Source organism: Bufo gargarizans, chromosome 7 (genome assembly GCF_014858855.1).
Source record: "Bufo gargarizans isolate SCDJY-AF-19 chromosome 7, ASM1485885v1, whole genome shotgun sequence".
NCBI lineage: Eukaryota > Metazoa > Chordata > Amphibia > Anura > Bufonidae > Bufo > Bufo gargarizans.
In genome coordinates this window covers 60691487-60706816 of record NC_058086.1, presented here as the reverse complement: position 1 = coordinate 60706816, position 15330 = coordinate 60691487, and the positions used below count along the sequence as shown (strand labels likewise).

At 44.8% G+C, this 15330-nt stretch overlaps 1 protein-coding gene across 2 annotated transcripts in view; it reads right to left on the bottom strand.

The window, feature by feature from the left end:
• LOC122944034 (histo-blood group ABO system transferase 2-like) overlaps positions 1 to 15330 on the bottom strand; it is a 99730-nt gene that overhangs the window by 39383 nt on the left and 45017 nt on the right. The window contains exon 3 of one of the 2 annotated variants that reach the window (XM_044302235.1): positions 14898 to 15026. The exons of the other annotated variant lie outside the window; for it this stretch is intronic. Within the exon in view, the coding sequence (XP_044158170.1) occupies positions 14898 to 15026 (129 nt within the window). The remainder of the gene's footprint in view (positions 1 to 14897; positions 15027 to 15330) is intronic. 2 annotated transcript variants of the gene reach the window in all.

Genomic DNA, 15330 nt, shown 5'->3' with positions numbered 1-15330 from the left:
ACTGTTGTGATTAGAGATGAGCGAATCGAAGCTGGCAAAGTCGAATTTGTTCCGAATTTCAGGAAAAATGTGATTCTGAAGGAATGAGAATTTCCTCACGGTTAGTGGTAATGAATCGCATTATTAGCAAGAGTTTAAAGTGCCCACATATAGCACATAGTGGGACACTGCATCAAGAGGAATCAGACGTGGATCAGCCAGGATTTCCATTAAATCAATGCCTGATGCATCAGACTAGATCATCCATGGTGCCACACCAACATTTTAACAAAAGAGACCGTTTTCTTCTGGCCACTTGCCTCAGCTACTATTCTGATGCTGTTACCTGCCTGATGCCAAACATCTGATGCCAAGTGCTCCTTCTTTCACCCACCATCTTCAGCGAGTACTAGTATTGCCACCCACCTCCACACTATGTCACCTTGCCACTCTGTGGCCTACTGATGCTGCCATGTCCACACTATGTCACCTTGCCAATCTGTGGCCTCCTGGTGCTGCCATGTCCAAACTATGTCACAGTGCCACTCGGTTGTATCATGCTGCTGCTGCCATGTCCACACTATGTCACCTTGCCATTCTGTCCTCCTGAAGCTGCCATCTCCACACTATGTAACCTGGCCACTCCACATACTGCTGCCAACTACATACTCTGTGATTGTGCCACTTGGTGGCCTCCTCATACTGCTGCCACCTCCACACTGTCATTGCGCCACTCTGTGGCCTCCTGATGCTGCCACTACCTCCAGACTTTGTCATTGAGCCACTTTGTGGTCTCCTCATGACGCTTCCACCTCACCGCTCTGTCATTGGGACACTCTGTGGACTTCTCATGCTCTTCACACCCTTCCCACTTCATGACTGGGTCACTATTTTGGCTTTCGGTGTGGCTGACATCATTCATTGGACCTTTGTTCTGATCTGTCAGAAGGAAGGAAAAATGAGATGCACAACAGATCCTGTCTGTGTAGCAGCTGTAAGGCCTGTTTGGTCCCATCAGTATTGACTTATGATTTGGTAGACAAAAGCAGGAGTGGGTATAAAACACAGAAGACATGCAAATATTCCATTCACGTGTCATCTCTGTTTTAGATCCACTCCTGTTTTTATTGGCATTAGCAATACTGAGCAAATGCTGACTGAGTAAAGGCGTATGCTCCAAAGACAGGATCTATTTTTTGTGGGTTATTGTTCTGACGGATCAGAGGAAGGGCAAATTAATCAGTGAGGTCAACGCAATCTTACTGCTGACATCCTCTCCACTCTGTCGGGGGGCTTTACTTGTATAAGCGTGTAATAGAACAGGTTCTGTAGACATCTATGTGAAATCAGCTGACAAGGGCGTAAAAGTAGTGCGTTTCTTCTTGACACTAAGATCGACCTATAAGGCAGAGTTCATACTTTTATTAGGCCAAATTTTGGCAAATTTAAGTATACTTTCTTATAATTTTAATCAAGTTTTGGTTTAATAAAATCAATGTTAAAATATATAATAAATGTAATAATAAAAATTAAATGTTAGACAGGAGAGAAACGGCCAGTCTTCTGTTTATTCAACGACGTGGTGTTGCGATGGAGAAAGCATGCAAAAAAAAATATTACTGTCCACCTTGAGCCGAATCTTGTCAAGATTGATGCAAGTGTGGTATTGGCTGCTCATCCAGCAAGATACTTCTGGGGTAACCTGCCTGGCATGCTTAGGCCTCTACTAGTGACAGACAATGAGAAGACAAAGCTTCAAGATTGCTTGGAGCCCGGAAGAGTTGCGAATGTAATCACGATTTAAACCAACCAGTGCCCAGTCTCTTCGTCAGGGGTTCCCAGTCATCATGGAATGGAAAGGAGGACATCCTTATTATATTTCATAAATTTCATAATAAGATGTTTATAAATGAATGTAATAATAACATTTCTTTTTTTTCTTAGGAGACAATCGGCCAGTCTTCAGTTTATTCAACGACGTAGAGGGTGTTGCGATAGAGAAAGCATTCCAAAAAAGCAGCAGGCTGCCTGTATTTATAGTGGGGAGTGAAGGTCATGTGACGTGGCCAGCGTCACATGACCGACAGAACGACCAGTCGAGCACCAAGTGATCAGCTCGGCGCTCAAGGCAGACCTAGGAGCAGGGAGCCTCCCAGCTAGCAAAGCCGCCCTGGGAACGAGGTCAAACACAGATCCTCGCTCCCGAAGCTAAGCAGCAGGTCTGTGGCTAATGGGAGACCGAGTGCGCCTTCGGCCCCCCGTTACACATAGTAGTTATGTCCAGATATATGCCTCACCTAGTTCCTTATGATCACAGTTCAGCACCTGGCGCTCCACAGCAGTAGCAGGATGTAGTATCACACATTGCTCTGCTGGTCTGTGTAGGAGGAGGAGCATAGCAGATTCCTGGCTCCTCCTCATACACAGACCAGCAGTGTGATGTGTGACACTACATCCAGGGTCGGCGCTATAAGGCAGACCAAGCTGCTGCCCTAGAGCACAGAGACGGGGGGGGGGGGCGTAAAAAAAAAAACTTAAATTTTTTTTTAAATACCCCATATTTTTCACCCCTGGGTCTTATGAGGCGAATACTAATGAAGCGCTTCCATTTTGGAAGCGCTTCATTAGTACCGGAGGAGCGGGAAGCGGTGAAGGACCTGTACTCATAGCTTCCTGGTCCTCCGCTCGACTGTCTGCTGTAAAGGGCTGCGCACAATGTGACCTCACTGTGCGCAGCCTTCACAGTTGACAGCCGAGAACTAGGAAGAAGAGAGAGGGAGCGCTGGTGGTGAGGTGCGGCGGCGTCCAGGAGCAGGAGAGTTAAGTTATTTTATTTGTGCTGATGGCTGACATGGGGGGGCATGATGGCTGACATGGGGGGGGCATGATGGCTGACATGGGGGGGCATGATGGCTGACATGGGGGGGCATGATGGCTGACATGGGGGGGCATGATGGCTGACATGGGGGGGCATGATGGCTGACATGAGGGGCATGATGGCTGACATGGGGGCATGATGGCTGACATGGGGGACTGATGGATGGGGGCTGATGGTTGATATGGGGGGCTGATGTCTGACATGGGGGTCTGATCTGAGGTCTGATTAATATTGGGGGGTCTGATTGCTGGTCTGACCTGAGGTGCAATGGAAAAAAAAAATTCTATTATCCTCCTCTAAATCCTAGGTGTGTCTTATGGGCCGGTGCGTCTTAGAGGGCAAAAAATACAGTCTTTAAACCAGCGATTGTCTGAAGCGGAGAGAAGATACTAGGACCACACAGAGGAGAAGCCAGCTGCTGCAGACGGGACCAGGGCCAGGTAAGCTGCAAGAGGGAGGGAGCCCCAAAATGTAGCTTCGCTTGTGTAGACACAAACGGGCAGCAGATTTGCAGTGCTAATCAGGACCCCCCACCCCCACAAAACTCCGCCCCCTCCCAACCTCCACACCAAGGTGCCCAGGTTACCCTGTTGGCAGAGGTAGGGAATGAAGAATATGATAAGATAAAAAATAAATGCCTCTGCTGGCACTGGGATGGGCCCCCTCCCTTGCTGGGCCCCTGTGCAGCTGAACCAGCTGCACAGGTAGTATGTCTGCCCCTGCTGGTAGCATTGATGTGCCAGAAAGTGCAGGGACACCCACCCAAATGGTAACACCCATATGGACCCTCACTGCAAACTGCTAGCAATTGCTTCATAACTTTAGCAGAATAATAAAAGAATTGCACAGCATAGAGTTAAAAGGACAGATGCTCCAGAATTGATATCACATGGGAAATGCAAGTAGTTACTATAACAGACAAGTCAGTAGAGGAGACAGGTCTTTTTTACCAGACCTCTTGGGTGGGACACTTTAAAAGCTATGTACATCTTTTGGGGGTAATTTTTATTATTATTGCATTGTACTAATTTTGAGCTAAAATCATTTTTTCAATTGGTCTTTATAAAGCTTTATTATAACTCAATGCTTATCTTACTGATAATGGCACAAAGTGATAGTAAACAGAAAAACTGTTTACTGTTGTGACAGAACAGTTCAATATCTCTTATATATATATAAAAACGAGTTTCTGTCTGTCTGTCTAGACGTCTGTCTGTCTGGACGTTCTTTATGCGCGACCAAACGACTGGACCAATCTTCCCCAAATTTGGCACACAGGTACATCAGGTGTCCGGGAAGGTTTTAGACCGGGTTTTGGCTCTCTAGGACATACTAGATCAGGGGTGGCCAACCTTACATACACAAAGAGCCGGAAAAAAAACGTATGACTACCAGGAGCCACAAGCTATACATTTACACACAAGTCACCGTATTTTTTGCCCCATAAGATGCACCTAGGTTTTAACAAAGAAAAATAAGATAAAAAAAAATATTTTTCAACCGACCTGAGGTCTGCAAAAAAATATATTTTTCTTATTTTTCATTAGCAGAGAAAAAAAGAAAAAATATATTTTTCATCAGACCACAGATCAGACTCCTAAATCAGATCCCCAATCCTAATCTGACCTACAATAAGATCCCCTAACCTCATCAGACCTCCAAATCAGACCCCCAAAATAAGACCCCCAATGCTCGGACCAACCCATGCTCAAACAAGACCCCCATGATCAGATCTGCCCCATGCTCAAATCTGAGCCCTCATGCTCAGATCTTCCCACTCATGCTCAGATCAGGCCCCCATTGCTCAGATCAGGACCCCCCCCCCCCCCATGCTCAGACAAGAACCTCCCATGCTCAGTTCTATAATTTAAAAAAATCTCCTCCCTCTCCTGATCAGGCACTGGGCTCCTGCTCAGGCATCTGCTACTCTGCAGGTCTGACACGCTCTCCACTGTGACCCGATGAGCACAACAGCAGGTCATAGTGCGTGTCTCCACGTACTACGTTCTCACACTGTGTGCATCAGGACGTAGTGGAGAGTGAGCTGGAGCTGCAAAGTAGTAACAGTGCCCGATCAGGAAAAGAGATCTGAGCACGGGGCGCAAAGATAGCCGGCCTGACTGCTCCCTGGCTTCACAGCTAGAGCCTCACTTGAAGAAGCAAAGAGCTGCATGTGGCTCAAGAGCCACAGGTTGGCCACCCCTGTACTAGATATTCCCAAAAAATGACCCACAATAGCCAATACAAGTCTGCAAGTCTTTCTCTTCAAATCCCAACTGCCATAAACATAGTTTTACTCCAGGCTTCCATAACAACCCAGCCATTTTTCTTTACTGCTTAAAGGGGCGGGCACTGTTGAGGTCACTGTTATTAAAGGGGCGGGCACAGTGGAGGTCACTGTTATTAAAGGGGCGGGCACTGTGGAGGTCACTGTTGTTAAATGGGCGGGCACTGTGGAGGTCGCTGTTATTAAAAGGGGCGGGAGCTATGAAGGTCCCTGTTAAAGGGGAGGTCACTGTGAAAGTCACTATTAAAGGGGCTGTTATTGTTAAAGGGGCGGTCACTGTGAAAGTCACTGTTAAAGGAGCAGTCACTGTGAAAGTCACTGTTAAAGGGGCGGTCACTGTGAAAGTCACGGTTAAAGGGGCGGTCACTATTAAAGGGGCATGCACTGTGGAGGTTTCTGTTAAAGGGGTGGGCACTGTAGACGTCACTGTTATTAACGGTGCGGGCATTGTGAGGTCACTGTTATTAAAGGGGCGGGCATTGTGTAGGTCAGTTATTAAAGGGGAGGTCACTGTTACCGGTCTCAGCTCTCTAGGACTTACCTAGAGATATTCCCAATAAATGACCTGCATTAGCCAATAGAAGGCAGCAAGCCTTTCACTCATATCCCAACTGCCATACACACGGTCACTTGTCTCATATCAGCCAATAGAAGCTCACAGGTCCTCCAGGTTGCCATAACAACTGATAACAGGGTACAGCAGGTCGCAGGTCCTTAAATATTGCGTCATTTGACGTGTATCAGCCAATATAAGTTCACATTTAATTTACCAGGTTTTTCTAACAACACAGCCATAAATAGACTGCACCTACACTGGATGTCAGCATTCTTATAAATTGAAACTTTTTTAAACTACTCATGCCTCCAAAAAGAAAAACTGCAGTTGGACGCAAGACTCCTGGAGTAAAACGCATGGCTGCTGCTCGAGCTAATGAAAATTGTCAGCAGACCCAAGCCCGTCTCCAATATGCCAAGGTATGTCACAGACAACAGCGTGCTGCTGAAACTCCTGAACAACAGACCCAAGGCCATCTCCAATCTGACAAGGTATGTCACAGACAACAGCTAGCTGCTGAAACTCCCCCGCAGACCCAAGGCCATCTTCAGAATGACCATGTACGATATTCTAATCGACAATCTACTGCCTGGGCTTATATGCGTTATGCTACTTTCCATTATAATTCCCAATCCCAATATGATCATGCTGGGTTGCTTCAGATTGGCCAAATGAATAATCAATGCAAACACTGTAGGGCATTTAATTACAAAGGTGAAGCACCAGAAATGTGCTGCTCTGGATTAAAGGTCAGAATACCCGATTTACCTCATCCACCAGAAGAACTTTGCTTGATGGTTCCACCCCTCCCTCAGGAATACATGCCCACCTTCAAGATCCAGGGGCAAGTCTATCACACAATTGGATCCCTTTTGCCACCATTTAATGAAGACAATTTAGAAGCCTTGCCTTTATGTCTTCAGGTTTTTTTCATGGGTGACAGCTCTGCAGAAGTAAATACCCGTCACAGAAACAATCCCCTCACTAAGGCTACTTTCACACTAGCGTTCTGCTGTCCGCTCGTGAGCTCCGTTTGAAGGAGCTCACGAGCGGAGCAGAACGCTTCCGTCCAGCCCTGATGCAGTCTGAATGGATGCGGATCCGCTCAGACTGCATCAGTCTGGCGGCGTTCAGCCTCCGCTCCGCTCGCCTCCGCACGGCCAGGCGGACAGCTGAACGCTGGGTGGGTGTCCGCCTGGCCGTGCGGAGGCGTGCGGATCCGTCCAGACTTACAATGTAAGTCAATGGGAACGGATCCGCTTGAAGATGACACCATATGGCTCAATCTTCAAGCGGATCCGTCCCCCATTGACTTTACATTGAAAGTCTGAACGGATCCGCTCAGGCTACTTTCGCACTTAGAAATTTTTCTAAGTTATTAATGCAGACGGATCCGTACTGAACGGAGCCTCCGTCTGCATTAATATGATCGGATCCGTTCAGAACGGATCCGATCAAACGCAAGTGTGAAAGTAGCCTAAGCCACATATAATCCGTATTTTGCACCAGCACAATCCATATGTACGATTGTTTAAGGAGGCCATTGAAAGAATGCCATCAGCCGCATACAAATTGGTCATTCAAGCTGATAAAGCACCGCGAGGCCAACATCCTGGAACATTCAATGCACCTATTATCAGCGAAGTTGCCATAATCATGATTACGGACAATTCTCATAGGCGGGATATTATCCTACACAAGAGAGACAATGTGTTACAAAGGATAAATGAATTTCAAAGGTCCTATGATGCCCTACAGTATCCATTGTTTTTCTGGAATGGCCAGGATGGCTATCACTTTTACATTCCCCAGATAATGAATGGGTCACCATATCAGGATAAGACTGTATCGTGCATGGACTTTTATGCCTCCATGATTATGATTCGCAGCAGTGATCCTGGCATTACAAACTGGCTACTGGCCTTTGGTGACTTGACACATCAACTATTGGTCAACGTTTATGCCAAGGTTAAATCAGAAAGGCTAACTTACACTAACCTAAAGAATTATTAGGAACACCTGTTCTATTTCTCATTAATGCGATTAGCTAGTCAACCAATAACATGGCAGTTGCTTCAATGCATGTAGGGTTGTGGTCCTAGTCAAGACAATCTCCTGAACTCCAAACTGAATGTCAGAATGGGAAAGAAAGGTGATTTAAGCAATTTTGAGCGTGGCATGGTTGTTGGTGCCAGACGGACCGGTCTGAGTATTTCACAATCTGCTCAGTTACTGGGATTTTCACGCACAACCATTTCTAGGGTTTACAAAGAATGGTGTGAAAATGGAAAAACATCCAGTATGCGGCAGTCCTGTGGGCGAACATGCCTTGTTGATGCTAGAGGTCAGAGGAGAATGGGCCGACTGATTCAAGCTGATAGAAGAGCAACGTTGACTGAAATAACCACTCGTTACAACCGAGGTATGCAGCAAAGCATTTGTGAAGCCACAACACGCACAACCTTGAGGCGGATGGGCTACAACAGCAGAAGACCCCACCGGGTACCACTCATCTCCACTACAAATAGGAAAAAGAGGCTACAATTTGCACAAGCTCACCAAAATTGGACTGTTGAAGACTGGAAAAATGTTGCCTGGTCTGATGAGTCTTGATTTGTGTTGAGACATTCAAATGGTAGAGTCCGAATTTGGCGTAAACAGAATGAGAACATGTATCCATCGTGCCTTGTTACCACTGTGCAGGCTGGTGGTGGTGGTGTAATGGTTTGGGGGATGTTTTCTGGGCACACTTTAGGCCCCTTAGTGCCAATTGGCCATCGTTTAAATGCCACGGGCTACCTGAGCATTGTTTCTGACCATGTCCATCCCTTCATGACCACCATGTACCCATCCTCTGATGGCTACTTCCAGCAGGATAATGCACCATGTCACAAAGCTCGAATCATTTCAAATTGGTTTCTTGAACATGACAATGAGTTCACTGTACTAAAATGGCCCCCACAGTCACCAGATCTCAACCCAATAGAGCATCTTTGGGATGTGGTGGAACGGGAGCTTCGTGCCCTGGATGTGCATCCCTCAAATCTCCATCAACTGCAAGATGCTATCCTATCAATATGGGCCAACATTTCTAAAGAATGCTATCAGCACCTTGTTGAATCAATGCCACGTAGAATTAAGGCAGTTCTGAAGGCAAAAGGGGGTCCAACACCGTATTAGTATGGTGTTCCTAATAATTCTTTAGGTGAATGTATATTGCAACACATCAGGCACAACTACGTGCAACTGAATATATCAACCTCTTGGATGCATTTCGTACTGACAGGAGCCCTGACATTGTTGGACGACAGGTAATTCTGCCTTCTTGCTTTATTGGCAGCCCGAGGCACATGTATGAGTATGCCCAAGATTGCATGACATATGTCCACAAATATGGTCGGCCACACCTCTTCATTACTTTCACATGCATTCCAGATTGGACAGAAATTAAGACCATGCAATTCCCTATCCAGGCCAAAATTGACTTGGTTGCACGAGACTTTCAGCTAAAAGTGAACGAGCTAATGGATTTTCTCACCAAGGGTTGTATTTTTGGAGAACCCCAGTGTTGGTGTTACACAATAGAATGGCAAAAGCGAGGATTGCCACACTCTCACATTTTATTGTGGCTTAAGGAAAAGATTCAGCCAAACAAGATTGATTCAATAATTAAGAGGCTACAATACTGACTGGCTGCTCACAGAATGAAGATGTCTTTATTCCTTGCATCCATCTTATCCACAATGACAAGCTTTCACCATTGCATTTTATAAGACTACAGTATCCTGTTCGACTTTCTTTTGCAATGACAATTACAAGGCACAAGGTCAGTCCCTGAAAATTGCTGGTGTCAACTTGGAACTACCATACTTCTCTCATTGACAACTATATATTGCCTGCTCTAGAGTCGGCTCAGGTAGAAACCTTTAGGTCCCTTTCACACGAGCGAGTTTTCCGCGCGGGTGCAATGCGGGACGTGAACGCATAGCACCCACACTGAATCCTGACCCATTCATTTCAATGGGTCTGTGCACATGAGCATTGTTTTTCACGTATCAGTTCTGCATTGCGTGAAAATCGCAGCATGTTCTATATTCTGCGTTTTTCACGCAGCCCTGGCCCCATAGAAGTGAATGGGGCTGCGTGAAAAATGCATTGCATCCGCAAGCAAGTGCGGGTGCGATGCGTTTTTCACTGATGGTTGCTAAGAGATGTTGTTTGTAAACATTTAGTTTTTTATCACGCGCGTGAAAAACGCATCAAAACACATTGCACCCGCGCGGAAAAAACTGAACAACTAAACGCAATCGCAGACAAAACTGACTGAACTTGCTTGAAAAATAGTGCGAGTTTCACTGAACGCACCCTGAACGCGTCCGGCCCCAATCCGCAACACCGGTGTGAAACCAGCCTTATATACTTGCACCGGAGAACAAGACAGCAAATGTAGTTTATCCAAGAGTGCTGTCTTAGATTTCTACTACATTAGAATGTTTTCTGCCTTTAGTTTTTCAATGTTACACACTTATCGGCAATGTTGAAATGTTTCATTTGTTTCCTGTATGATTAAATAAATATATAATCTTTACGAGTACAATTACTTCTATTTTGTAGTAAAAGCTTTACTTTAAAGGAAACCTGTCACTAGCATATTAGCAAATTTTTTTTTTATGAATCCATGTGTAATAAAGTACCTTATTTCCGATCCTCCTCTCGCCCGCATCCGAAATACCGCTCAGGCGCAGTGCCGGCAATTGCCTGCGCGATGATAAGACGACTGAGGGCAACAGCGTCACTGGGCATGCGCCGATCCCAGTGACGTGTTCGCTGTCTCCTCAGCCAGCTGGAAGCTGAAGGGGCTGTCCCCTGTCCAGTGACGCTGTTGAAGCTGTTGCCCTCAGTCGTCCTATCATCGCGCAGGCAATCGCCGGCACTGCGCCTGCGCGGGATTTCAGATGCGGGCGAGAGGAGGATCGGGGGTGTTTCCGCAGAGCGCGGCGCTGGGGGGGGGGAGCACCTAGCCTCGCCTCTGGGAGGCGATTTAGGCAATCTTGGAGGAATTCTCAGTTTTCAAATTTAGGCGGGCACGGCACTTCAGAGGGGCGTTCCTGGGCACCGTGGACAAAGAATAACGCCCCTCTGGGCTCCTTACAGCTTCATTTACATATCATAAAAAGCGTTTTTTTTTAAGAAATGACAAGACACAGAATAAAAAGAACAAGTCATATGGAAATAAGGTACTTTATTACACATTGATTCATTAAAATTGTTTTTGCTAATATGCTAGTGACAGATTCCCTTTAAGGAAAATGATGTCCTCAAACCACTAGCAAATTTCTTAACCACACACACAAACAAGATACAAAATAAAGCAGTGCAAAAACTGGGCAATTTTTATGGGGCCACTACACAAACAAAAAATGAAATATATAAAAATGAGTTTCTGTCTGTCTAAACGTTCTTTATGTGCGACCAAACAACTCGACTGATCTTCACCAAATTTGGCATACAGGTACATCAGTTGTCCAGGAAGGTTTTAGACCAGGTCTCCGCTCTCTAGGAAGTACAGTTCCCGAGATATTCCCCAAAAATTACCTGCATTAGCCAATAGAAGCCAGCAAGCCTTTCACTTAAATCCAAACTGCCATTTAAACAGTCACATGTCCCTTATTAGCCAATAGAAGCTCGCAGGTCCTACTCCAAGTTTCCATAACAATTGATCGCAGGTTTTAGCAGTTTGCAGGTCCTTAAATATTCAGGACGGCACAACTACACTGCTAAATGCATGGGGGGCAGGGGCAACTATTAAACGGAGGGGTGCTGTGGAGTTCACTGTTAAAGGGGCGGGCACTGTAGAGGTCACTGTTAAAGGGGAAGGCACTGCAGAGGTCACTGTTAAAAGGGGTGGGCACTGTGAAGGTCACTGTTGAAGAAGTGGCCACTATGAAGGTCACTGTTAAAGGGGTGGTCAATGTTAAAGGGGCAGGCACTGTGGAGGTCACTGTTAAAGGGGCGGTTACTATTAAAGGGAAGGGCAATGTGGAGGTCACAGTTAAAGGGGTGGGCACTGTGGAAGTCACTGTTGAAGGGGTGGGTACTGTGAAGGTCACTGTTAAAGAGGCAGCCACTATGAGGGTCACTGTTAAAAGGGTGGTCAATGTTAAAGGAGCGGGCATTGTGGAGGTCGCTGTTAAAGGAGCGGGCACTGTAGAAATCATTGTTAAAGGGGTAGGCACTGTGGAAGTCATTGTTAAAGGGGGAGGCACTGTTAAGGTCACTGTTAAAGAGGCGGGCACTGTGGAGGTCACTGTTAAAGGGCTAGGCACTGTAGATGTCACTGTTAAAGGAGTGGGCATTTTAGAGGTCACTGTTAAAGGAGGGGTCACTGTGGAGGTCACTGTTAAAGAGACGGGCACGGTGGAGGTCACTATTAAAGGGGCGGGCACTATTAAAGATACAGGCCATGTAAAGGTCACTGTTAAAGGGGCGGGCACTGTGGAAGTCACTGTTAAAGAGGTGGGCACTGTGGAAGTCACTGTTAAAGGGGCGGGCACTGTGCAGTTCACTGTTAAAAATGCGGTCACTGTTAAAGGGGCGGACACTGTGAAGGTCAATGTTAAAGGGGCGGCCACTGTGGAAGTCACTGTTAAAGGGGTGGGTACTGTGGAGATCACTGTTAAAGGTGTGGGCACTGTGGAGGTCATTGTTAAAGGGGCGGGTACTGTAGAGGTCATCGTTATGGGGGAAACTGTTGATATCTTTTTATGACACACGGAAACATAAAATGAAATAGATGAAATATACAAGTGCAAAGCCTGGTCTTTCTGCTAGTCTCTAATATATACATAAATGAGTTTCTGTCTGTCTGTGATATTCCCAAAAAATGACCTGCATTAGCCAATACAAGCCTGCAACTCTCTCTTAATATCCCAACTGCCATACACACGATCACATGTCCCTGATCAGCCAATAGAAGCTCGCAGGCTCTTAGTCTCCACATACACACAGTTTTTATCCAGGTTTCCATAACAACCCAGCCATTTTTCTTCACTGCTGTAAGTCAACTTTAGGCTAGGGCTACATGACGACATGCACAGCTCAACAGACAGTATCACACATGATAGGATTAGATACACAGCTAAACAGACAGTATCACCCATGATAGGATTAGATACATAGCTGAGCAGACACTATCACACATGACAGGATTAGATACACAGCTCAGCAGGCAGTATCACACAGGATAGGATACTAGATACACAGCTCAGCAGAGAGTATCACAAAGGAGAGTGACCACAGTTCAGCAGACAACATCACACAGGATAGGATTAGATACACAGCTTAGCAGACAGTATCACACAGCATAAGATTAGATACACAACTCAGCAGACAGCATCACAAAGGATAGGATTAGATACTCAGCTCATCAGACAGTATCACAAAACATAAGATTAGATACATAGTTCAGCAGTCAGTATCACACAACATAAGATTAGATACACAGCTTAGCAGACAGTATCACACAGGATAGGATAAGATATATAGCTTAGCGGACAATATCACAAAGGAGAGGATTGGATACACAGCTCAGTAGACTGTATCACACAGGATAGGATTAGATACACAGCTCAGCAGACAGTATCACACAACATAAGATTAGATACATAGCTCAGCAGACAGTATCACACAGCATAAGATTAGATACATAGCTCAGTAGACAGTATCACACAGCATAAGATAAGATACACAACTCAGCAGACAGTATCACACAGCATAAGATTAGATACATAGCTCAGCAGTCAGTATCACACAACATAAGATTAGATACACAGCTCAGCAGACAGTATCACACACGATAGGATAAGATATATAGCTTAGCGGACAATATCACAAAAGAGAGGATTAGATACACAGCTCAGTAGACTGTATCACACAGGATAGGATTAGATACACAGCTCAGCAGACAGTATCACACAGCATAAGATTAGATACATAGCTCAGCAGACAGTATCACACAGTATAAGATAAGATACACAACTCAGCAGACAGTATCACATAGCATAAGATTACATACACAACTCAGCAGACAGTATCACACAGCATAGGATTACATACACAGCTCAGCAGACAGCATCACAAAGGATAGGATTAGATATGCAGCTCAGCAGACAGTATCACACAGGATATAATTAGATACATAGCTCAGCAGGCAGTATCACACAGGATAGAATTAGATACATAGCTCAGCAGACAGTATCACACAGGATATAATTAGATACACAGCTCAGCAGATAGTATCACACAGGATATAATTAGATACATAGCTCAGCAGGCAGTATCACACAGGATAGAATTAGATACATAGCTCAGCAGACAGTATCACACAGGATATAATTAGATACATAGCTCAGCAGACAGTATCACACAGGATATAATTAGATACATAGCTCAGCAGACATTGGGATGGGTTGCTGTCACTGTTATGGGGGATACTGTCGATAAAACGACACAGAGAAACATTAAATTAAATAGATGAAATATGCCCGTCCGAAGCCGGGTCCTTCTGCTAGTTTTTAATAAAGATAAAGACCAATTTAAAATTTTTAGCCCAAAATAAAGGAATTATATTAAAAAATAATTGCCCTCAAAGATGTACTTAACCTTTAAATCAGTATTTGGTGTCAGAAGGTTGGAATTCTGGTGCAACATAAATTGTAAATCAGCCCCCATTTTTCACTTATGGAGGTACTCCATGTTCCTTATTAGTGTTCCAGGGCTTCTGTTTTATGCACAGGCGCCCAGAACTACACTGCTTATTCTAATGCTTCATACAGTGGTATTAATTAAGTACTGTGGGCGATATTAATTATGAAGAATCCAGGCAGTAACATTTGTCATCTTTTCACTGTAGATGTCTATTCAAACATTGATTGACCCCTATGTCTACCTAGAAAATGAAAGAGGAATCATTAGCGCCCTGGCTTAAAAAAAAGTGGGAGAAAAACAAAGTAATGGAACCTTGAACAACCAAAGCCTAGTCTTTCTATTGAATAAAAGTGACCAAACTGAAGTGGTTTAAATTCCGCCATTGAAAAATTCCAACAATGCTTGGAAGATTTGAAATGAAAAGAAGAATTTTTTTTTCCGATCAGCTCCATCCTTCCATTAACCTAAGCTGGTTATCAATGTATACTTACTTTTTCACAGCAAAGACAAACAGTCCAATTCTCGTACCATTGTGCTGCTGATTCAGCATATCAATATTATATGTTCCATCCCAGATGATTGGGGCGAGCCAGGGAGAGAGAACATTCAGACCCATTTTTCTATGGAAAAAATTAAATTAAATATTATATCCAAATAAAAAGACATACTACATTCTTTCCAGAGAGGTAATTATCTGTCCACATCAGTTTACTTACCGTAAAGAGACTTCAGCACTGGCCAAATTACCACTCACCAATATAGAGGGGGCAATTTTTTCTATGATTGCATTTTACTTATTTTGGGCAAATAATAATAATATTGAGCCGTTCTGTCACAAAAGGTTAAAGGTGTTATCTAAACTATAAAACATGCCCTCCAATGCTCGAGCCCCTCATGTAGATTATATTTACCCCAGCACCCACA